The sequence below is a fragment of the Phaethon aethereus genome, assembly GCF_964289735.1.
Source record: "Phaethon aethereus genome assembly, chromosome: Z".
In the NCBI taxonomy this organism is placed as follows: Eukaryota; Metazoa; Chordata; class Aves; order Phaethontiformes; family Phaethontidae; genus Phaethon; species Phaethon aethereus.
In genome coordinates this window covers 89,908,462-89,932,262 of record NC_138577.1, presented here as the reverse complement: position 1 = coordinate 89,932,262, position 23,801 = coordinate 89,908,462, and the positions used below count along the sequence as shown (strand labels likewise).

Below are 23,801 nucleotides of genomic sequence, written 5' to 3'. Positions count from 1 at the left end.
TAAAAGTCCCAGGACAAGCAAGCAGGATTCACAGGCCAGTGGCTTACCAGCGCCAGCACGAATTACGGGTCCAACACGTGGAGGTGATGGCGGCTGCCACGAGACCCCTCCGGAAGGGCACCCAGCCGGGGTGTCGGGGCCAAACGCGCATTTCAGGTGTTGACGCCACCCTCGTGGCCGGCTCCCGCGGGCGACGGACACAGCACCCCGAAGAGATGTCCCCCTGCGCCGAGCAGGGCAAGGCAGGGAGGCCCGTCCCAGGCAGGCGCTCCTGCCCGCCGGCTGCCTTCGCCGCGCGCCAGCCACGGTTCTGGCCCTGCCGGTGCCGGCAGGGTGAGGGCGGGGGCAGCGGGCACGGACCAGGCACCGTGCTCTTGCTGCTGCCCTCAGACGTACCCACAGCTGGAGCCTGCTGCCTGCTTCTGGCTTCCATTCCAGGATGGGGGCTGAGCCCCCGCCGCCGGCAGGACTCCCTGGGGGATTCACTCCAGCCCGGAGCCCAGCGTCTTCCCGGCACACGGCCGCTGCCCGCCCGGGCCCCGCTGGTGGCTGGCGGAGGGTGCCGGCAGGACCGGAGCAGGCCCAGCATGGTGCAACCCCAAGCGCGCACAGAGCCGGGGCCAGCGCGGCTTGTGGTTGCAAGCAGTTTGAATGAAACAGGAACGTTTCCCCAGGGGACTGAAAAATGCCATTTTGGAAAACCTCATCAATTAGCAGTTTTGAAAGAAGAAAGATGCTTTTAAAAACATCTGAGATCCTCTGCATCAAAGTGGGAAGCTGCTCCCAGACTCTGGACCGTCGCTTACCAGCAATTCATCCATTCCCACAGGAAAGAAGTGAATTAAGCATTAATAAATGGAAAAGGGGAAATGCTTTCTGCACAATTAATTTTCTTCTTTTTTTCTTTTTTGACGATAAAATAGAAAAAGATAGATTTCAGCAAAAGAACAGCCCTCACAAATGATTTTCAAGTAAAACTTTCCTTACACAGAAGAAATTCCTCACTTCTTGATTTTCAACTTAAAAAAAAAGACAAACAGCAAGTTCTGAGCCCTCTAAGCCTCCACCTGCATTCATCAAAGACAGTGCGACAAAACAATGTTAAAAATTTCGTCCAGCTGTAGCCAAGGCAGAGCCCCTGGAGCTGCCACATACTGCAAGAGCCCGGCCAACCACGGGCACACAGTCACGCACAGGATCCCAGGTAGTGCTCCTAATGCCATACCATTAATTAGACAATGTCTGCACCGCTCATCGAACGAACAGCCAGGACATGCAGCGGTAACCGTTAATTGCCGCAGCCAGCAGCGTAAGCAGCGTTCTGTTTCTGGAGCCGAGCACTCGCAACACCCTCCTCAAAGGAACCTGAACAAACGGTGAAATACCTTTTCCTTGTTAAAGCTCATTTCTCTCCTAAAAGCAGAAGGAACAACCTGCTGACTGGAACCCCAAAATGCTTCCTATACCCTTCATGTTGTGACCTACAGACACCATCCCAGCACGCCGGCTGGATGGCCAAGGTGATGCTGGGGGCAAAATCCAGCTTCAAGCAAGGGCGTGGGGTTTGCCCTGTTAGCAGGCAGGTCATCACACACGGATCCGGCAGCAAGGTCCCAGCGAGCCTGCTGCCGGCACCAGGCTCTGGCAGCGTTTTCCTGGGATGTCGGGGACAGCACCGTCGGCCTGCACTCCCTGCCGGGAGCACCGAGGGCGCGCATGCAGAAATACAGCCCACGCGTATGGACAGACACGCACCAACAAAGGGATCGGCCGGCGTGCACGTGCGGGTACGTGCACACTCCTTACACATGTAGGGAAAAACAGGCTTGTAAATCCGCTATATGAATCGAGCAGGTCAATAGATCTGTTATCATCACCTATGACCCCTTCCACCAGTACACTTACACTCATGTCTGTAACGTCTTGTAGCCATTGATTAACCCTTCAATGTACAGTCTGGGTGCAACTGTCACCCGAACCTTCACACACGTGGTTTCAAAATTAAATTAGCCTGTACACTAGCTAATTTTTCCTGCGCGACAGCCAAGCAGAAGTTTATTGCCGTTGTGGCTGAAAGGCCCTTGGTCACATTCAGACGTCTGTCCAAAGCTCCAAGTCCTATCAAGACTGCAAATTAACTTCTAATGGAAGTTGTATATAATTTTATGATCATACAGCTTGGACAGTTTTCCTCCCTTATCTCATCTTTGTATTAACTAGCACCTGCTCAAAGATGTACAATCTTATTTTTAACGGTTCTGAGCAGGTTGTCATATTTTAAGAAAATAGTAACATGCAGATTTTTGTAACACTACCTCATTTCCAAGAAGCTACAAGGCACAGAAATCCCAATGACTAATGAGTTGTGGGTTAAGGTGGACGTACCTTGCTGTGAAGTCACTGTACTATCCTCGACCCGTGCTGCCTGCCATAAAATTTTAATGCTGCTCCTGACATATTTATGAAATACCTCACCTAGTCTTTGCAGGATGACAAAAAGATTTACACCTGCAATTACTGCAAGCACATAGGTTTTAGCTATGCACTTTAAACTTTTGTACACAAAGGTATTTAACTTTAATACAACAAAGGCAGGTGGTGCCACAGAGCAACCATATTGGGCCTGCATTAGGAGAGATTTATCTCCCTGTGCCAGGAGGACAACTGCCCAACTCATCTGCATAGGAGATGGCATCGCAATTAATGGCGATGAGGAATTTGCCCCGTCCTGCTCCCAGCTCCCCCCAGGCAGAGCCAGCAGCGAGGAGCTGCACCGCCGGTGACACGCAGCCCCACGAGCCGCGCGAGCCACGCGTGGGGCCTCGGCGCCAGCTCGCGGCTCGCCCCAAGCCTGGTCTGCTCCGCACGGACCAGCTGGTAGCACGGGCAGGAGGGAAACGAAAACTTTGGTCTCGCAGAAACTGTCAAGCATTACCATAGCGATTCACCCCAAATTGGTGCAGAAAGTGCCAAAAAGTATCTTGTGGGATGAAACTCTCCAAACTATGTAGTGGAATTGCTGCATTTGGTGCAGATGAAAATATTCCACTCCATGCTTCATCCTGACTTTAGCCTTTTTGGTAACTTCAACCTTCATAACGATAATGTAATGTGCAGTTACTTCCAGGAATTACACAACTCATTTAGCTAGTAGAAGTAGTAGATACAACGTTATGAGCCATGATAACATAGCTGCAGTGTGGAAATTGTGATGGCTGGAAATTAAGCATTTTGGTAGCTTGATATGGGTACGCTGCCACCGACACGGAAGCAGTCTCAGTTACCTGCAGATGCAGGTGTGAACGGGGGGCTGGAAAGTGTCTGCATGGCTGAGGGAGCATCCTCATCCTCCCATACCAGCATCTTCTCGGGATGGTGTCCTCATCCTCGCTGATGGTGTCAGACCGTGCTGGGGGCCGGCTGCAGCGCAACAGGGACGGGGCCAGTGGCTCTGGCTACGCCAGGCGACAGTCAGGTCCTGCCCTTTCTGCCGAGGTGGCAGCACCTTTCACGGCTGGAAAAGCCTCTCGTCCCCATGTAAACCCTCTGTGTGGCTGAGCGCTCCTGGCTGAGCCACTCAAAACCTCAGCATCTCAGCCCTTCTGCCTGCAGGACCAGGTTTTCAGCTGGACTCCAGGCTTCAGCCACCCCTGCACTGGGGCTTTAGCATGCCAGCAGGGTCTGCTTCCCCACTCTGGTTCTTTCCCTCATCATGGGGCGCTTGTGCAAGCTCTGAAATACAGAGACACAGCCCCAGCAGAGATGTCAGTTTTTCTTTCTGACACCAGACACAATGCAAATGAATGCCTGAGTGACAGAAGACAGATAATTTCTCACTTGATTTTCACAGCACTGCTTTGGTTTTACACCACATCCACGTTAAAGTCATCCTTTTAATGCAGAGAAAAAACATGTCAGCCAATTTCAGGTCACCTCCGGGAGCATGGCAAGCTCGGTCCTCCAGCAGGAGAGATGCTCTGCTGGCAAACGTTTTGTAGCCAAAGCCATTTCCAAGTAATGTCTTCAGCTGCTTAGCCTGGCCTGGTTCAGCTGGATCAGCCAAAAATTGTGCGGAGGAAGCAAACACATGGTGGGGAAGGGATGACAGATGGGGCCTCTCCTCCCACGTGTAGCAGGCTGATGCTCGAGGACACCATCGCTGCCATGGCACATCCCCTGGAGAGACCCATGCTCCCCACACGTCCCAACAGCCCAGGGCACTCCTCCACGGGACCAGGCTCCTCACCAAGTGCTGGCCTGACGTTTCCTGACGTCAGTAAACATGCAAGACCTAGACAGTCTGGGCTAAGGCAGCTCCTTCATGCTGAAGGAGGCTGGTAGGAGGAAGAGAAGATGGGGCAGCAGCATCACCCCGTGCCCAGCACCTCTCACCAACACAGCAGCAGCCCTTCTCCCACCTGGGCATTGCTTACCCCACCGCAGAATGTACGTAAAACATCTGTGTACGCTTGTAAGTCATTTATTCTGTGACAAAGCATCTGTGTGGCAAAGCACAGACTGAGACTGACAGGATTCAGTGCATCTGCTGCTAAACAGACATCGAGTCGGAGTGCTGCTTTTAATCGTTTTATGTAGGAATTAAGGCGGTTACATTTAAATTTCACAGCTTGCTCTGCGGTCAGTGCACAGCCTGACCACAAATCCAGGGCTGTCACAGGTGATAGATGACTTACTTGCAATCAAAGTGCTCCAGTGCCGTATATGCTGCTAGAAATAAGCAAATGCATCCTTCTTTCTGGAGATTTCTCACTTCCCCGTTCAGGCTGTCCCTCTTCTCCTGGCACAGCCAGGCAGCCCGTGAGCAGGGCACGCAGGAGACATGTCCTCGGGCTCCTCCCACCCGCACCCCTCTGTGCAGGGGTTTACAGCTGCCTGACATGGGTGCACACACAACAGTTTTCTAACACAAACACCGCTTCCTCTGGTCCGACAGCCTCCACTTCAAGACGTGTTTTCAGAGGAAAGTTCTGCCGCAGAAATGGGGCAGTCCTTGGAGTGCTTTCCTTTACTTTTACTAAGACATGTCATTTTGCTTAAAATTTTTTGCTTAATTTGGTTTTCTTTCCATTACCGCATTTTCGGTTTTTTGCACTGATCATATTACATTGCATTGTACTGCACTGCAATCTGTTGTAATGTCCTGGCATTTCCACTTGTTTTGATAAAAGTCTCAATGTGTCCAGAAACTCCTGGAAAGAGAATACTTCATTCTCAAAATATTTATTTTCAATTTGTGCCACAGACGTTAGTTCTGAGCATTGGAGTTTACTGCAGGGCAGATGTTCACTACGTTCAACAGTTCTAACAGCAAGCAAACTCCCTCCAGCAATCACCACACAGAAATCAAGCCTACGGCCTCAGAAAACTAGTCCAGTGAGCGTAAAAAGGCTGAATTCGTAAGTAATGCTTTGCAGAAGAATGGCTGCGGACCCTGACAAAACCCCCACGCGGGCCATCGTGCGGCAAAGGGGACGGCGTGGGGAGCTGGGGGTGCCTGGGCGCAGGACCAGGTCTCCAGTGTTCTCCTGGCCACACAAATGCTGGAAGCAGCAGATATCCAGTTCATCGCAGGACAACTTGGAAAGCACACCCTAACACCACGAAGCTGGGCAGATATTGAACCCCTCAGGCTCTCGCCCACAGCCAGACGCATCTTTCAGTATATGCAGAAACCCAGGCTTGGGGCGACACAGGAGAAGCCCCCCCTCCACGGGGTGCTCAACACGGGCAGCAGACAGGCTGGCCAGGGTCTAATGGCCGTGAGAAAAGGAACTGCATCCCCCGCACCACCCACCGCACAACGAAGTGCTCGGCGGTGGGGTGTAGAGCTCCGATGTGACGGGCGCGTAGGCTGTGCGCGCCCATCGCCACCAGCTGCCGGCTTCGGGCTGACACCCGGTACTGCTCGCACGGCGCGGTGCCGCAGGAACACGGCAGCCGCGTCTCACCCCCGCTCACGGACACAGCGGGCCATGAAGCACTTTCCACTCTGCTTGCTTTGGGGATCTCGGCGCTCACTCACAGTCGAACGCGGTTTGTCAGGAAACTGCCTGATTGATTCTGGTGGCTGGGCCCAGCTCCCACACGTGCCCAGCACGTGAGGTGCAGAGCTTCTCCAGCGCCCGAAGCACTACTGGCAGCTGTGACAGATGCCGGGCACACCATGGTGCTCAAAGCTCCGGCAACTTGCTATTTGTAATCACGATGCTTTTGTAATCTCCCATTTTTTTTAACCCAGGGTCCTGACAGAATACAAGGAGACGCAAGCGTAAAAAAAGCTGAATGCTCAGAAACAATAAAGCACTTTGTGTGCTTTCATGTGGCTGTTATTCTGGTCTGAGAAACGGCATCACGAGCGAGGGGCTCACATTCAGCCTTGCGAGCACAAGCTGGTCCAGGTCAGCTCCAACCACGCTTTCCCACCTCGGAGGCAATGCCTGTGTGCGGCTCAGGACATCGAGCTTTTCGGCACTCTGCTTCACTAGTCCAAACCACACCTGCCCAAAATCAGAACTAATTCAGACCTCATGGCTTTCTGATGACAGTTAGCTTTTTCTTATTTCGTTTCCACCAGTGGACAGCTGCCAATAATGTCAAAAACAGAGCAAACAGGCGGGGACCTGTGGAGGGCGGTGGACGCAGCAGCACGCCTCACCTGCGGCACGTCCCGGCTGGACACTGAGCTCTCACCAGCAGCACATCGGGGGCACGTCGCCCGGGGAGCTGCTGTCACCGCTGGTTTTGAGAGCCGAGCAGACAACAATCTGTTAGGAAACACTTTGTAAAGCTGCTCCTGCCCTCCCAGAGGAGAAGGAGGGCAGTGCACCCCGCAGCCCCACAGGCAGAGGGGACCCCGGGAGCTGCCTCGGTGGGAGCGAAGGGACCCTGCGCAGGGCGAGCTCTGCCATGTCAGGCAGTTCCCAGTGCGGGGTCCTACAGGGCTAATGCAATTAATGAGCAGAGGGCAAGCTTTTAACACATTTCACCTACAAGCACCTCATCTTTAAATTTCTGCTCCGGGTATTTGGGGGCAGAGACTCGTGTTTGTTGTAGCTGCCAGCACGATGGGGCTCACAACAACTGGCTTGAAGGGGATAGAAAAATGTTTAGTAACATTAGAAAAACAAAAAACAGCAACAAAAGGCTTTTTAAATTCTTGCTGTTGCTTTTATAAACACCAGTATTGGTTAAAGGTGGGCAGCACATCAGACCTGTAACGCCGAATGAACCATCAACAGGGAAGATCAGCTGCCGCTGGTGTCTCCTGGACGGTACCTCAGCGCGTGCTGCACAGAGACAGCAGCTGGAGGGGTCCCGCGGTTCCCCCCCAGAGATGCAGGATGGAGCCCTGTGCCATCAGCTGGGTGCCTCCAGCCCACTCCTCCCGTCCGTGGGGGCAGCAGGCAGCCGCAGTGCTGCAGGCAGCATCCCTCAGACACCGTCCAGGCGCTGCTTTGCCCAGCGCAGCATCCTGCACAATGACGCTCCGTGAGCTCCGGAAGCACAGACAAGCCAGGACTCCTGGGCAGGGCTCCAGAAGAAATGACCACAGGCCCCGGCTTCCACTCCGCAGCACTAAAAACCCCCAACAGTGACACTTTTTGCCATGGACAGCAGCTTAACTTGAAAATCAGCATCTGAACGGAGCACTCCTCTATCCCACCGTATCCCAGCTCGGCTGCTGGAGCCCCAAACCCCGGCACCATCTCCAGGGTGGGGGTGGGATGGTTTCGGCACCAAGGTCTGGCTGGAAGCTCCCCCCAGCCCCACGGCCCCGCAGCGTCGCCGCGTGCCGCTGCCGGTTGACGCGACTGACTGATTTGACTGAAGGTAGCCAAACTGTCACTCAGGAGGTGCCCCCTTGGTACCTCTTCTGGCTGGATCCACTTGAGGGTGGGATTGCCTGAGCCGCTCCTGTCAGGGATTTCAAAGGGAACGAGTGGCTGAATGTGGATCTGACAGCTCGGCCACCGAATTAGGGCTATTTGCATGCTAATTTCCACTGTGCTTAACTCACTGGCAGACCTAGAGCGAAAAGCAGCCTCTGCACGTTTGGAACAATGCTTGACTGATCTAGCTGCGTTAACGAGCAAATTATGGTAATTTTGTTATTACAAATGCATAGAAATTTCCAAAGAGTGGAGCAATACAATATGTTTTCTCTCCTCCTCCTCATTCCTAAATACAGACCCTTTTGTTTATAGACACTTCGCCTTGCTTACTTATGTTTAGATATGCACAGCATCTCACCTCGACGGGAGGAGGCAGAAATTACGTCCAGAGCAGAGGGAGCCTGCCGAGCAGACGGGTCCGGCTTTGCAGCACATGGGACACTTGGGACCGCACCCTCAGCCGGTGTAACTAGCAGAGAGCCTCGGTGGTCGAGGGTCGGGACTAACTGACCCTGGCTGAGGATTGGGTCTGGAGGGGGAAGGTGGGTTTGCAAACAGCAGATCTGGAGGCTGTTGGCTTCCCAACACTTCACCTTCTTGCCCTTTCCAGTGTAATTTCTAAATCAACTTAATGAAATAATATCTGACAACATCATATTGAAAACAATATAAATTTTATCTATATTCTGTGCAAGTGTGGTAATTACATTCCTGAGAGATGAAGACCAAAACGTTTCTCCAGGCTTCCAAGATCCTGGCAGGCCCTCATTCAAAATGTACAGGAGCAGCGGATAAATGCATACCATTTACTTAACTAACTAACTGCTTCATTATTAATTAAGGGAACCATTTGTCAGTTGATTTGCAATCTGGTATTGCCCCAAGATATTTGTGATGGCACATCACTTGCTCCATCATACGTGATGAAACTTCTCTGGGATTTGTCTTCCAATATTACAGAAAGGTGGGGAGGCACCTTTGTAGAGAAGCCCCATACTGGGGATAAAAAACAGTTCATTTGCTTAACCAGAAAATGCCAAATGCGAATACTTCTGTCCTTTGGCAGCGGGTCTTCTGGCTATGGCGGTGGAAGCTGTGAATGCTTCTGTGCCCATCTGCAGGTGGGGTGAAGGCTGGGTTTGAGCTACATGAGCTGCCAAAAGTGGCCATACTGGCATAAAAACTAAGTGCATGCCCACAATCCAAGCAGTGATATGCATCCCCGCTGTAATGGCAGCATCAAGGAGGTGGAGTAGACAGCAAATGGACTGAGGAGTCACCTCCAGGCTCCAGGGAGGTAACCTGGAAACTTTCCACTTCATCTAGGAAACATTAAGGTTTATTCCTCATTTGCTTTAGGTCTTTCTAGGATAAAGGGCCTGATTCTTCTTTCACTTTCATTGGCCACAACAGCGTCACTGACCAAGTAACCAAGCAGTTCCAGTTTTACGCTGTAAATCAGAGGAGGACACAGTTCAGGCTCTGTCACCGATGCCCTTTGTCATCCCACAAACTAATTCGATTCTCTGCCCCTGTGTTTAAACCTTTTACCTCCCAGCTACCTCGCTTTCAAATATTCACTGCTGCATGTCAGGAGATTACAAAATCATATCAACAAACTTTGGCAAAGGCAGACCCAGAACAAATAACATAAACTCATGAAAATAACAATGAATAAAGTCTTCAGCATGCCGGGGGGACCAAACCCCACCAGTCCCTCCAGGCTTTATTCTGGAGCTCCTACAGCCTGGCTGCTGTCTCCGACCGCCACCCGACACAAGGCTTGGGTCCCCGCTCGTGGCAGGCTGGGCTCAAGCAGAGAGAGGGCACACAACCTCGCTTCTCCTACACATTAGCATCTGCTAGCCACAAGGAAAAAACATGTTTGAAAACCATGTGTTTTGCTTCCCAACACCATCTCCTTCTGCTTCACACGTTAGAACTAGCATCTTCTCCGGGATAAAAGATTGCTAATGACACCGTTGCTATTTTTTATGCTTTTCTTTTCAAAGCCCAGTTTTGAATGTCACTGTTTTCAGGTCCCCTTAGTCGGGTAATTGCACATAGACTTCATATAAAAGGAAATTCATTTGTTCAGGGTCACTGCATGGTTTTTCATTAAAAACAAATTACCGGTGCTCAGGAAGGACATCTGGGTTTCAAGACTCCCATTAATGACTATATTTTCAGCATCACTATTCCGGACAGTCTACCCTTTCCTGTCACCCGGCCCGCAGGAGAGGAGGGGACGGGGCAAATGACAGTCCCAGGCAGGGGAGAGTAGGGAGTGGGCTGGGGGCCCCATCCCCGAAGACAGAGACAGGGGAGCGGGGGGAAAACAGAAAAGGGGAGCAGCAGGGGCTGCTGCCCAGCGCTTCTAACACCAGAAATGGAATAGGTATTTAAGTGAACAATCATGTCATGTCTACTTGAGCATAACCTTTTTCCAGCTCAGCTGCGGCCCCATGACCCCGATGGCGAGGGCAAGCAGATGCTGAACCAGGACACAGGCATGGTTTACCCAAGCCCCTGTCCCAGCTGTGGGAACCACCATGAGCCCCCCTGCCCTGGCCCCAGCAGAGACCCAAAGGAGACATAGCTCCTGGGGTGCTGGTCCTCAGAGCAGGCACGCAAGCTGCAGCTCCAGCACAGCTCCTCGTGTCTTCCCCTCCGTCCCCTTGCAGATGGCCACCACCTTCCCCACACATGGGAGGACACAGGCCTTCAGACATGTCTCAGGAGCAGCCCCATGGACATCAACCTCCCTAGGAGAAAGGACTGACCCGGCGCTGGGAACAGGCTGGTGGTCTGTGGAGCAAGAGGGACCAAGAAAAGACCCAAGGCAAGCAGCACTGGTCCCCGTCCCCACGCCAGACAAAGCCAGCAATGCCACAGAACCCATGCGGGACGAGGAGCAGTACTGGAGAAAAGGTCCAGCCTCCCAAAGGCGAGGGAAATATGGTAATGGTGTGCTATCTATTTGTTACCAGCAGACCACCACTTTAGCAGCTGCGCTCCCTTTCAAACATTTCACCTCAAAAAACGCTCTGGCTCGCCCACATAGGTCACAGAGTAAAATCCCTGCAAACATTATATTTCCCAGTGCTGTGCTCCCAAGTAGCTGCTGTTGGACTGCTAACATCAAATCTGCAAATGCGAGGTAGTAAAGGGAGCAAAGAGAGCAGAAGCTGCAAGCAGAAGACAGCCCCACCTCCACCAGAAGAGCCAAACAGCCCTGGGACTGCCTCTTTGGAAAGGACTAAGTGATGCCGGGTGGCACCGGGCTCCAGGCTGCAAGTACTGGATGGGATAGAGAAGGTGCATTTTGCTCCTGCCTGCTCTTCCCAGAAGACAAAGGGCAGGCTACTGGGAAAACACTGCTCCATGTTTCTACAGCGAAAGCACATTAGGGGCTCAATCACAGTATGAACAAATAATAACTATAAATACCAAATTATTGGAGATAAGTTCTGCATATAGCATCTCATTAACCTGTGGGATCCTGTGCCCCAAGGTGGTACTCAGACCACGAATCTAGGAGGAATCAATGGTGGATTAAACCTCTAAATGGATAATGAGAACATACAGAGAGCTACGCTAGACAAAATAAACATTTACAAGGGATATAAACTCTCGTGCTTCAAGGCGTAAGCCACTACACGATGAGGACTAGAGAGAAGTGTCCACTTCGGGCAAGCTGCTGCGGCAGCTGCGGTGGCTGCTCCCAGGACCACGTGGTTTCCCGTGGCAGTTGCCACATGGTGCTGTTGACCTCCTGCCTGCTCCCAACACATCCAGGAATATTCACCAACAGTCACCAAATTCATGTCAGGTTCACCCACCTTCCCCCTTTCATCCCTGGTCTCCTGGAGGAGGGGGCAAGCAGGGCAGCCAGGCAGGCCGGGGATGCTGAGCCGGGGGCCGGGAGCAGGCGCTGCCAGGGCATCAGCAGGGTGAGACCATGGTCACAGTGGGGAGGAGGAATGTGGAGAGAGATTTCTCCTGGTCCCTGTGTAGACATTAGGCACTGCCCTGTGACAGGGAAGCTGTCTGTATGGCTCCCTCCAGCCTCTGTGGGGGATTCATGGCTCTGTCATTCAATGGCAGTTGGGGTCTAGAGCAGAGTTGTCCATCTGTGCAGATGCACAGACCGCTGGCATCGCTGCTTTCCAGAAACGGACCTATTCTCCTGCTGCTAACAGCTTATTGACTCCATCTCTGCTCACAGTATCAGGCAGAAGCATATGAATTCCTTGTTCTGCAGCACATTTTCAGCAATGCCATAATCAAAACATTGAGTCATAGGATGATGGGGCATTTCAGGATGGAAGGGACTGCGGGAGGTCTTGACCCTGCTCACAGCAGGATCAGCAATGAGGCTAGACCAGGATGCTCAGGGCTTCACCCAGCCTGACCTTGAAAACCCTCAAAGATGGAGACTGCACAGCCTCTCTGCGCAACCTCTTCCACCGTTGGACCCTCCTCCTGGGGGAAAGTTTAAAGCTCTTCCTCAGATCCAGTTTACATCTTGCTTGTTTCAACTTACGTGCACTGCCTCTTCGTGCTGGGGGGCCCAAAACTGCAGTACTCCCACTGTGACCCCATGAGTGCCAAGGGAGGGGGATAATCCCTTCCCTCCAGCTCCTGGCCAGGATGCTGCTGGTCATCCCCACCGACAGTGCACACCGCAGGCTGTTGCTCAGCGCCCGCTCTGCCCACATCCCCGGAGTCCCTCCAGCACCCAGACAGTCCTCAGCCCATTTCATTGCAAAGTGCTCCTCCCTTCCCTCGTGCAGGATTTTATGTTTGCCCTGGTTCCCTTGTTGGATTTCATGCTCCTCTCCCACCCTGTCTAGGTGCCTCCATGTGACAGCCCTACTCTGGAGCATACTGATGGCACTGCTCAGTTTGGCATCATATCAAAACCTGATGAGGTGTCCTCTTTCCTGGTTGTGGATGAAGATGCTAACCATGACAGACCCCCAGCTGTACTGAGCAGCACCACATGCACTACCAGCACCCAGCTGGAGTGTGACATTAACCACTACCTCCAGGCTTGACCACCCAACCGGTTGTTCTCCTATCTGTCTGCCCGTCTGTCCACACCACAGCATTTCACTTGTGCCCTGTGCCATCAGAGCACTGCAGCCTGCTCGAACTGCAGCACCTCTTGGAGAGCTCCTCCCTGATCACCTTTATGGGGTGACAGCCACCAAAAGTCAGAAGCATGCGGGACCAGTGACCCGCAGTGGGAACACGTTTACAGGAGCCTCAAGCGATGCCAGCTCACAATTCCTAAAGCTCTGGACGGAGATCAAAGCCACATGTTTGCTTGTTTAGTTCCTTCAGAGAAAAGCATTTGATTAGTTTATTCTCTGAGCCACAGTAGACATTCACAAGACACATAAAAAAGGAAATTCCCTGTTGATACACAAGTCCCTGTTTTTGCAGGGAAGGAAGGGAGAAGAGCTGAAAGTGTGGACCAGGTGTTTGTCCGAGGCATGGAGACGCAGTGGGGACAGGGTCCTGTGTGCACCCTTGCCTGTGGGAGAGGCAGGGAAGGGCCCAGGGCTGGCAGGGAAGGAGCTTCTCCTGTTCAGATGAACAGCAGCGGAGCTGGAGAAGAGATAAGCACAGAGCAAGAAGCTGAATCCACACAGCTCTCGCTTCCAGCTTGGAAATGCCAGGGAGCTGGACAGTCTCCCCTGCTCCGCAGGCGGGCTACAGACCCCCGGCAGATGTGGCACAAACACCAGCCGCACGGCAAGGGACGGGCTTACTCGCGGCCGCACAAGCGATGGCAGCAGCAACCATGCAACAACACACCGCCTGTGTCTTATCATGTATACATTTCTCCCATGTCTCTAAGCACTTGACTCACACAATTACTTAATTACAAGCAGAAATCCACAGCTAATGAATAAAAATCTTATCAAGGAAGCACATTTCTAACAGAGGCTCCGAAAACTACAACAGGGCAGCAGCAGGTCATGAAATGAATCCCTGAGAACTGGTACAACAAACATGTGCCCTTGCACAGTGATTTGGCCATTTCGGAACAAGCAGGGATGTGCCAACGGTACCAGACCAGATCTGTCACCTACTTCATGGTCAGCCCCTCAGGGACTGCGGTGCTTTCCCTAGAAAGGCTCTGAAACTGGTCCGGCAAAGGACAGGAGTCAAAGAAGGATTGAGAAGGTATTTTGGATGTTGGTTAGCAAATTCTTACTTAAATGAGAAGGAGAACCTACAGGAATTGCAGCTGACCTTCACACTAGCTGGAGCAGAAGGTTGTTATTAAAGGAACCAGTGAGAGGAACAATGCAGTTATTCAACATAATGGGTCACACAAGCCTATGTGTAGTTAAAAATAAAATCTATTACCCAGGAAGATCAGCTCAGATGACTCTACATCACCGAATCCTCACTGCACCTCCTCTGGCTGCACATCGCCAAGCCCCACATCCTGCAGTTTTGCCATCCCACCCTGGCAGTTGCTCTGGAACGGCCGGTAACTGCCCAAATACGAAGGAACAGCAAGTATTGTGCTTGGCTAGGGAAGGGACTGGGGGTCACAGCGGGATTTTCCATGGAAGTGCTCTGAAAGAAGGCGGTAGATTCCCACAAGGTTTCTAAAAGCCTCTGAATCTCCACCTTCGCCAGCAATGATACATCCAATGCACCCGGGCTTTCAGATGTTGACTCTCAGCAGGTGGATGCCCCTGGAGCGAGTTGGGGCTGAGGGCATCAGTCAAGAACCAGCCCAGGAGGGACCAGGAGGGCGAGGAGGGGACCAGAGGGGCAGGACGCCTGCCCCCCAGGACACAGACACGACCAACCGAGCCTGCTGCTCCCCAAGCTTTAAGGCGTGATTACAGCTTGTGATCGTGCTAGACAGTTGAGGCAAGTCCAGATCTTCACCTGATGTGAGCAGTTGGCTGTGCCATCACACTCAGGCAGGCCTGGCTGAGCACGGAAGACACATACCAGAATATCCGTATGTGTGTGTCCATGAGAAATGGCGTGAAACAAGGACCAAACCTCATGCTTTTTTCAAACAAGACTTACTTTCAGGTGTTCACTTTTTATTCTCACTTCTCACAAATGGCATCTGATACCCTTCTCGGCAGCTCTTTCTGAGGGTACATTTTGTGGGTAAAAATTGGCTTCCACACAACCTATGATCTAACTTCTGTAGCCAGTTTCTAACTCAAATACACACATAAAATGGCTGATTTTTTCTTAATTCCTTAGCGATCTGGAAGAACCCAATTTGCAGAACATAATCAAGGCTAGTAACAAAGACTAACCTCAAAAAAGCCTGGACATCAAATCATGGTCACCAACTCCCACTTTCCTACTACAAGTATTTTTTTCTAAATCACCACCTCCGGGAGCCATGTGATTACAGATGAAATCCCACTTTGGAGGATTTTCCTCAGTAACTCTCTGACCTTGCTGACTACAAAGAGCTGGCTCAAATGACCTGAAGGGCTTGGAAAGCAATAGAGGAAAGAAAGAGAATCCCCAAGTTATCACCACTTTTCAAATCATATGATACCTAGGGGCCAGATTCAGGACTTTTGACATACATTTTTGGGCCTCAGAATACTGCTTTCCCTCACAGCCAGCAGTGCCTCTCACGTCCAGACCAAAGGTGGCAGAGCTTGGGGACAAATCCCAACAGTTCTTTCAAGCTGAAATAAATGTGCTGATTTCCAGCAGTATCCAACCGCCAGCGCCTGGGCAGGAGTGAGCCCAGCTTGGAGCTCCCAATGCTGTGCCCCCACCACCGCGTGCTGCCAGCACCCTGATGTTGCCGTCCTACCATGGGTCACACACAGATCCACAGCCAACAGTGACGGAGGGTTGTACCGACAGCGTTACGCACCTGCAGACACTGCTCTGCCCGCCCCGGGCACCTGCACAACCTCTGCTCACTGGCCACACAGGCAAGCACGGCCACTGGCCAGCTCATGCCACCCAGCATTTCTCACTGCAAACCTCCAAAAGGGGAAGGAAATTACAGAAATACGGTATCCTGAGGACAACTCAGTGTCCCCAGGAGTCAGCTGGATAGGCACAGTTTTGCATGGAGGAATGCTGAAGTCAAGACGTGTCCAGCCCCCAGGGGCCAGCAACACAACCACTGGGACAGCATGGAGGGACACAGTGTGTTCAGAGAAAACAGGGGGGTTAGAGTAAAGCCCTTATCAAATGGGAAGAGCCTGGCATGGTCCAAGCTTGAGCGATCCCCAGGCTCCACAGAAGGGAGGCTGGGGGCTCTTTCACCATCACGGTGCAAACGATTTGCTTCAGCAGTCTACAGTCCAGATCACCTCCCGTTCTGGGGAGCCTGGTCTTCCTTCACTCAGGACCGCTCCACACCTCCCCTTCCCATTCAGTGCTGTGGCTTCACCTTGTTCTCGCCTCAGCGCAGAGCATCCACAGCGTGCCACGCTCTCCTCCTGAAATGCTGCCTTTTCCTTTTATTTTTTCCCCCGCACCCCGCTTTGAAGACTCACCAGGCACCATTCCTGTCAGCGCGGGAGCGGAGTAGCTGCCCTGTCCGGCAGGAGGGACATGCGGAGGGTATCCTGGGAGGGTTGTGCTTGCCAGCTCACGACCTGAGGAATCAAACCAACAAATCACCACGTGAGCATCACGACGAGTGGACACGGTTTTATATCTCCCCGAGCACCCAGAACACAGCCATGCATTTGTCATCACTGCTCTGCGAGGACCAGCGTGGGATTTCCAGCCTGGCAGGGAGGGCAGGCAGAGTTCTGCTTTCTCTGTAAGCTGCCACAAAGCTCCAAAGAAGTGAGAGATGAGAAGGGGAAGAGCAGAGCCCTGCAGGGAGAGGAACGCGCCCGCCTGAACTCCAGCTGCTCACCCCTATTCCCAAGTTCCTCCAAAGCTCAGATTTGTAAAGTCAGAAACAGCAAAATGTGAAATAACACTGATCTTAATGATGCTTTCCCAGAAAAGTCTCCAGCAAATCACAGTGCACGGGCTGACGGTTTGCAGAGATCTAAATACAACAGAGGACATTGTTTTTCTCTTATTAAAGCCCGTTAAAAAAAAAAAACAAAACACAACAAAAAAGAACAAACACAAGTCATTGAGATGTGAAGACAGTTTAAAATACAGTTTGCTGTGGCCAGGTTCACAGACACAGCCTGATGTAGTGCTCTTTACTTAGACCGCAGAAACATGTCTTTTTATTCAAGCACCCACAGGTCTTCCATGGAAATAACACCACAGAAAGCAGTGCTGGGGTGTCCCCCACCTCCCTCTGCCCCCGGAGCGGGGGTCTGGGGTGCCCCCTCTTCACCCCCCTCCCAGGCACAGCCCCCAGTGCCGCCTGGGACATGTCACTGCCGGCGGAGTGAAGCTGGGAGGTGCAGACAGCGCAGCTCGCAAAACCCTGCAGAAGTGACTTCCCGACTCTGCCCAGATCCTGCCTCCCATGTGCGGACACCAGGATAGCCGCCGTCTCCGCAGGCTGCCGCTGCTGCAGCAGGGTTTTGGGGAAATCGCTGTCTGTGGCCACAGGTGGCCCGCTGGGAAAAAGGGATGCGCCTGTGACCCCACCGGGGAGGATCCAGCCCTCGTCACGGAGGGAATCCTGGAGTCCACTCACGGTCTTCTGGAGTCCCACAGCATCCATGGGCAGATCAGTTATCCGAGGATAAGCTGCCTTCAGAGAGCACCGAGGTGCCGGGTAGCGTGTATCCTGGGACACCACAGCTGGGTCTGCAGCTGGGCACAGGTGCTGCTATCCATCCCTGCTGAGCATCACACACTGCCCCGGCCACCGCTCCGCACCCGGGGTCCGCCGGATCCACCACCCTGGCGAGGGACGGCGCTGCGGCCGAGCAGCTCCTCCAGAGGCTGGGAGGAGCGAGGGAACACTGGAGGGACCGGCCCCTCTGGCCCAACCACAGGAGCAGAGGCAGCGGCACAGTGCAGGCACCAAGCTCCGAAAACAGTAAGAGAAAGGGACCCTGGGCTGCTGGGAGCCCCTGGCCCTTGCCCAGAGGATGTACCCCGCTCCTCTAACCTCTGCGCAGCAGGGACCGCTCGGGCTCCGGCCAGCTCTGAGATGCTGTTGGCCCAAACCAGCCTGCTAGCCGGCAAAAACCACTGTGAGCACAGGTTCCTTCACCGAAACGTGGCACGTCACATCAACAAGAAAAGTTATGAGACTGTTGATTTTAGCACTACTGACAGTAAGAAATGCAGAGATCCTCCTGTCCAAATTGTTTTCCATAGGCATTTGATTTTATGAAGGTCTTTTTTTCAACTCTCTAGAGCTTCGAGAAGTTGACAAAAAATGTTTTTCCATGAGCCAAAACGGTTTTTCAACTTTTTTGGTCAGCAAAGATTTTGAGCCACAACTTCATTTTGAACTGATCTAAAAATAAAATTTTAAAATATTTCTTTTTTCGTTATCATCAAAGAAATGAGACCTCATCTGATGAGACGAGAGGCAGGAACACGAGTTATTGCAAACTGCTGCTCATCAACTCCGGGTCATGGCCACAAAGCCCACCTCCCCCACTGCCTCCATCAAATGAAGGGGTCCATGCCGAAACGCTCGGGCAGCGCCTGGCATGCAGGCAACACTGCAATGATCTCTCAGCACATGCCCCACTTTCCTCAGCACTCTGCATCCACAAATCGGGATGCGTGCTGTTCCTCTTAGGCCCTTCCCACAGAATATTTATGGTGCATCCACAGCCTGAAAGAATTTAAGGTTCAAAACAACCGATTAATTTGCTCTCCAGTTCTAGGGGGAAGCCAGATCCCTTACGGAAGGGCATCATGAATTCTAATTATTCAGCACAGGCAGAAAATGGCTCTTTTAGATTAAAATACTCTTCCCTCATCACTGCCCTGCTTCCTTCTCTCCCGCATAAAATTAAACCGATTATGTCATCTCTACAGCCTGGGGAAGGCAGAAGTATCTGCAATCTACTTAAATTTGGTCACAGAAGCAAAGTTCACTCCCTGTGCTGGCAGAGAGCCCCGGCCCTTCACTAAGGGCTGTCCCTAACGCAGAAAAGCATCTCACAGCCTGGTACCACCATCCAGACGTCCTCCAGTGACCACTGCTCTTCCCTTTTTCAGGGTCACCATGGAACGGCTTGACAGCTTGTCTCCCAAAGATGCTGAGGTCTGTGGGCCAAGACACGAGGTTCCCCTCCTGTCCTGTCCCATGCTGACCACTCCCCTGTCCCCACTTTCCAATAGTGTCGTGGTTTAACCCCAGCCGGCAACTAAGCACCTCACAGCCGCTGGCTCACCCCGCCCCAGCAAGATGTGGGAGAGAATCGGAAAGGTAAAAGTGAGAAAACTCTTGGGTTGAGATGAAGACAGTTTAATAGGGAAAACAAAAGCCACACACACAAGCAGAGCAGAACAAGGAATCCATTCACCACTCCCCATGGGCAGGCAGGGGTTCAGCCATCTCCAGGGAAGCAGGGCTGCATCACACGTAATGGTGACTTTGGAAAATGAAACTCCGTAACTCTGAATGTCCCTCCACCCCTTCCTTCTTCTTCATCCCAGCTTTATATGCTGAGCGTGATGTCATTTGGTCTGGAATATCTCTTTGGCCAGCCTGGGTCAGCTGTCCTGGCTGTGCCCCCTCCCAGCTTCTCGTGCATCCCCAGCCTCCTCGCTGGTGGGGCAGTGTGAGAAGCAGAAAAGGCCTTGACTTTGTGTAAGCACTGCTCAGCAATAACAAAAACATCTCTATATTATCCACACTGTTTTCAGCACAAATCCAAAAGAGAGCCCCATATTAGCTACTATGAAGAAAATTAACTCTGTCTCAGCCAAAACCAGTACAAATAGTTATTAAAAAAAACCCCAAAACATTGTCCTACAGTTTTTTTTCAATATATTGAAATATTACAACATTTTTCATTTTCTCCAAAGCCCCTGTCACACCCAGCATGGTTAGGATCATTGTCAAGGGCACTGAGCAAAGAAGCCACCACTGGAGACACCAAGAAAAGTAGCATCTCAGCTCCTCCGTAAATCAAGACAACATCACTCACAGTCTGTTTTACAGGTCTGGTCTGGTTTCCATCCAATCCCCATTCCAAATTAAAAGTTCTGGCACCTGACAACAAATGTTTATAGCAGGGTCACTGGAGCCAGGCCTCAGGCAAGGGCTAGGAGGCTGCCCAGCGGGGCTGGAAAAAACCAAAGGTACAGCTGCAAGTGCTGCAACCCTACCTCATCGTCTCAATTGCATCTGATGGGCTTCAGCCAAAAAAGAGGTGGAGCATCTCTGCCCTGTGTAAGATTTTCCTCCAATATTGGCAAATTTCAACTGCACTAAAATAATTTATTTTACAGAAATGTTAGTAAAAGACACTGGCACAAAGAAAGGGTAAGAAGCAGCCTCCACCCCGGGGTGTTGCTACCCTACATGAGCAAAGCAGCCAAGAGGAAATGAATGCCCACATTTTAGCAGTGGGCCATGGATACACGGAGACCAATGTCCTTCAAGACAGACTTATTCCTAAGTACCTTTGGTCTGGGCTTTTTTAAGGGTATTTTAGATGCCTAAGGATGGAAATGGGGCATGGGTGGCTTGTGGGCAAAGCTGCCTCACTCCCTGCCTCGCTGGGCTGGCATCGTGCAGGACAGAGCAGCTCAGCTGCCAGCTTCAGCCTACAGATTTTCCAAGAACAAGCTCTGCCAATGCTATGAGGCTGGGGCCGAATGTTTCAGGTACCCAAATACCTTGCTAAATCTTTCCTGGAGTGGCTCCCTGTGGAGAGGCTGGTAGCCCCTGCAGTGCTGGCACCTTCAGCGGTACCTGCTGGCCTGCAGCCAGCACAGCTCTGTGACGGAGGGAGCACATGGCAGCTCCTGTGCCCATCAGCCTGGCGAAGGTGGCAGGGCGAAGGACAAGGCAGGGTAGGCAAGGTCTCCTCCTCCCCTCCAGAGGCCACCTTGCTGACCTCCTCCACATCGCTGGACAGCATCTCCAAGGGGTTTACCACCAAGGCAGCTTAGGCTCATTGCTCATCCAGCACCCAAAGGAGAAACGTCTTAGGGGATTAGGTCTAGACAACCTCTGCAAGGCGGTTGCATTCAAAGCACACACGGTACACTGGGCATGTATTACTGAAGGCAGTATAGGTCCATGTTTTTTGAGTGGGACATGGTGAGGCTGCAAAAGTCCTTCCCAGGATGGGAAGCACATCCTTTCCTCTGTCACGGCCGAGTCCCGATCAAGCTCTGTGTCCTCCACAGGCAACCTTGCCACAGACACTTCCCACCACACCAGAGGAGTGTGGCTGCACTCCTTCAGTTTCAGCAGCACCTGGGCTACCCCAGGCCCAGGCTGCTAAGGCCATCAGGTGATGATTTGGAGCCTTCAGCTGGAGTCAACATATTCCGGAGACTCAGGAGAGCATCCAGCAGCCAGATGTGACACTGAGGAGCTGGGCTACAACCACACGAGCATGGTGTGCCTGCTGGACACACATGGTACACCACTTTCTTGCAGCATCCTATTTCTACAAGCCAGAGTTCAAAGTGCCACCATCCACCAGGATTGCAACCAAGCCAGAGAATGGCTTGAAGTAGATTAATGGAGATAGGATAAAAATAGTAATAACACCAGAACTGGCGTTTGGACAAAAAATGTGAGTACGGGATACTTGCCACAGATACAGGCAAATAACCTGTCTTTGAAAAGCAAAGATGCAGACCAGAAGAGACCTGAGGTCAAGGTGACTGGAGCAGCCTCCATCCTAGAGAGGGAGACGAGGAGCTCATTTTCAGTTTCAAGTACTGCTACAGACAAGCTGCTTTCCCACTCCAACTCTCAGCCTTTCCATCTCTCCAATGGAGAAAAAAGTTCACCACTTCTTCGTTGAGCTGCTGTGAGTTTGATGGGTTAGAAGTGCTGCAGCACGCTGAGCAATGCGGCGTTTCAAACACTTCTCCCACCCAGGTGTGCTGCGACACGGACAGACTGGCTGAGCCACCCCCCGGGCTATAGTGTTGCCTTGTGACGGCGCGGACCCTCGCAGGAGGGGACAGCACGGGGTGGGCACCGCGCTTCCCTGCAGGAGCTCGCAACCGGCCACGTCGCGGGGCAGGGCTCCCACCGGGGTCCGGGTGGCCGACGTGCTCGGTCTGCACTGCGGTTCCTCTGCAGCTGCTGACACACTGCCAAGCCTGGAACCGCCGGTTCTGCTCCGAGAGAAGCGCTCGGCCTGGAGCCCCAGCTCTCTGCAAAGCCCCAACAAGCCTGTGCTCCGGCAGGGTCAGGACAGAGCTGCCGCGCCGGCCGCAGTGCACGTGCGTGGTGAGGCCAAGAGGCCGCGGGCCAAGGGAGTACATCCAAGCGAAAACACTCGACACCATGCCACCCGGACGCGTCTGGAGCGGGGCTGGGGCCCACGCAGCTGCACAGCAAAGGCACCCCACGGGACGGGGAGCACCAGGTCCCCGGCTGGCATCGGGGGAGCGGAGCAAACACCTCTGCTACAGATGCTGCTGCATGTGCACAGCCGCCGCAGGCTCGCCACAGGGAGGAAAAGTTGCACGTCATTTTCAGTCTTAGACATATCCCTGCCAGAATTCATGCCGCATTACTCCAAAAACCAGAATATGACGATGTTGAATAATAACAGCACCAATTGGCACTGCGGGACTGGAGGTCGCAGCCACGTGTCAAAGCGCTTGGCTGTGCACACAGGAGATACGCGATAAATGTCCGTCCCTTCATTCACCAGAGGCTGGCAGCGTGCTCGCACCAAAAGCAAATCACCATTTCTCAAAAGAAGTACAAATAAGTAATTTACTTCCATAACATAAATTATTTTGCAGCCGGCTGCAGGAGAGGTCAGCAACACTTCTCTGAGCAGACGTGGCAAGCAGTGCTTGGGCATCGGCAAATGCCCCCACTCTGGCACAAGCTGCCCGAGGCCAGCTGCGGCAAAGAGCAGCGTGTGGCAGCAAAGGATTCTGCCCTCTCCAAAGCATGGTGAAAAAAACAAGGGAGCAGTTTAGAAGCATTCTTCAGTGCACCTACCTTTTAAAAAAAAAAATCAGGAGGAGGCAAAGAGTGTTTCGAAGTGTGTCTTTGTATACTACTCTGTGTAAACTTGAATCCAATTAACTTCAAATTTAACTACTAATGAAATTATCTCATTTCGCTATCAGCTCAGCTCTCATCCATGGCAGTAATTAACCACTGGGGGTTGTCACTCCCAGACACATGACACGAGGACTTCCCCAAGCTCAGGTGCTTCAAACCCTTGCAGAATTCATTACCCTGACAGTGTGAAAACCCTTCACGTTCAATACCACAGGGCACCAACACATTTTTTTCCCTTTATTTAACTGATTGCCAGTAACAGTATGAAAGAAATGAACCCACTGGAGAGGTAATTAATTACTGCAAAGGATACATTAGAAAATGCAGGGGGTTCAGGTGGCGGGGAGGAGGCTTACAGAGCCCCTTTGCCGCTGCCTCAGAACCATCCTCCGCAGCAGTGGGGCCAGTGATTTTCCTCTCCGAGACGCACTGCGGGGTGCACTGAGGGAAACCAAGCCTCCAGCCACCGCTCCACGCTTACAGCAGACGTGAAATCGCCATCAGCTCAGGAGCGTGGTCCACAATTAGGCAATGCGTTGGGTTAATGGGGTAATCCCACCTCTCCAGAGACAAAGGTTCAACACCAACAGGTGAGCAGTGTTAGAAAAGCCAGCCTGGCAGTGCTGGCAAACCCCCATGCGTGCTTGCTCTCGTTGCCGGCATCACCACAAGGCACCAGCCCATCTGAAACGGCCACCCAAGGCAGCACGCACCCCATGTCACGCCCAGCACTGGTGCACTCCACCAGC

The 23,801-nt window shown here is 52.4% G+C and overlaps 1 protein-coding gene across 4 annotated transcripts in view; it reads right to left on the bottom strand.

Moving 5' to 3' along the window:
* Positions 1-23,801, bottom strand: part of PAX5 (paired box 5) — a gene marked incomplete at both ends in the record, with an annotated part of 133,782 nt that overhangs the window by 15,467 nt on the left and 94,514 nt on the right. For 2 of the 4 annotated variants that reach the window (XM_082012966.1, XM_082012967.1), the window contains one exon: positions 16,439-16,540. The exons of the other annotated variants lie outside the window; for them this stretch is intronic. In XM_082012966.1, coding sequence (XP_081869092.1) covers positions 16,439-16,540 — 102 coding nt within the window. The remainder of the gene's footprint in view (positions 1-16,438; positions 16,541-23,801) is intronic. 4 annotated transcript variants of the gene reach the window in all.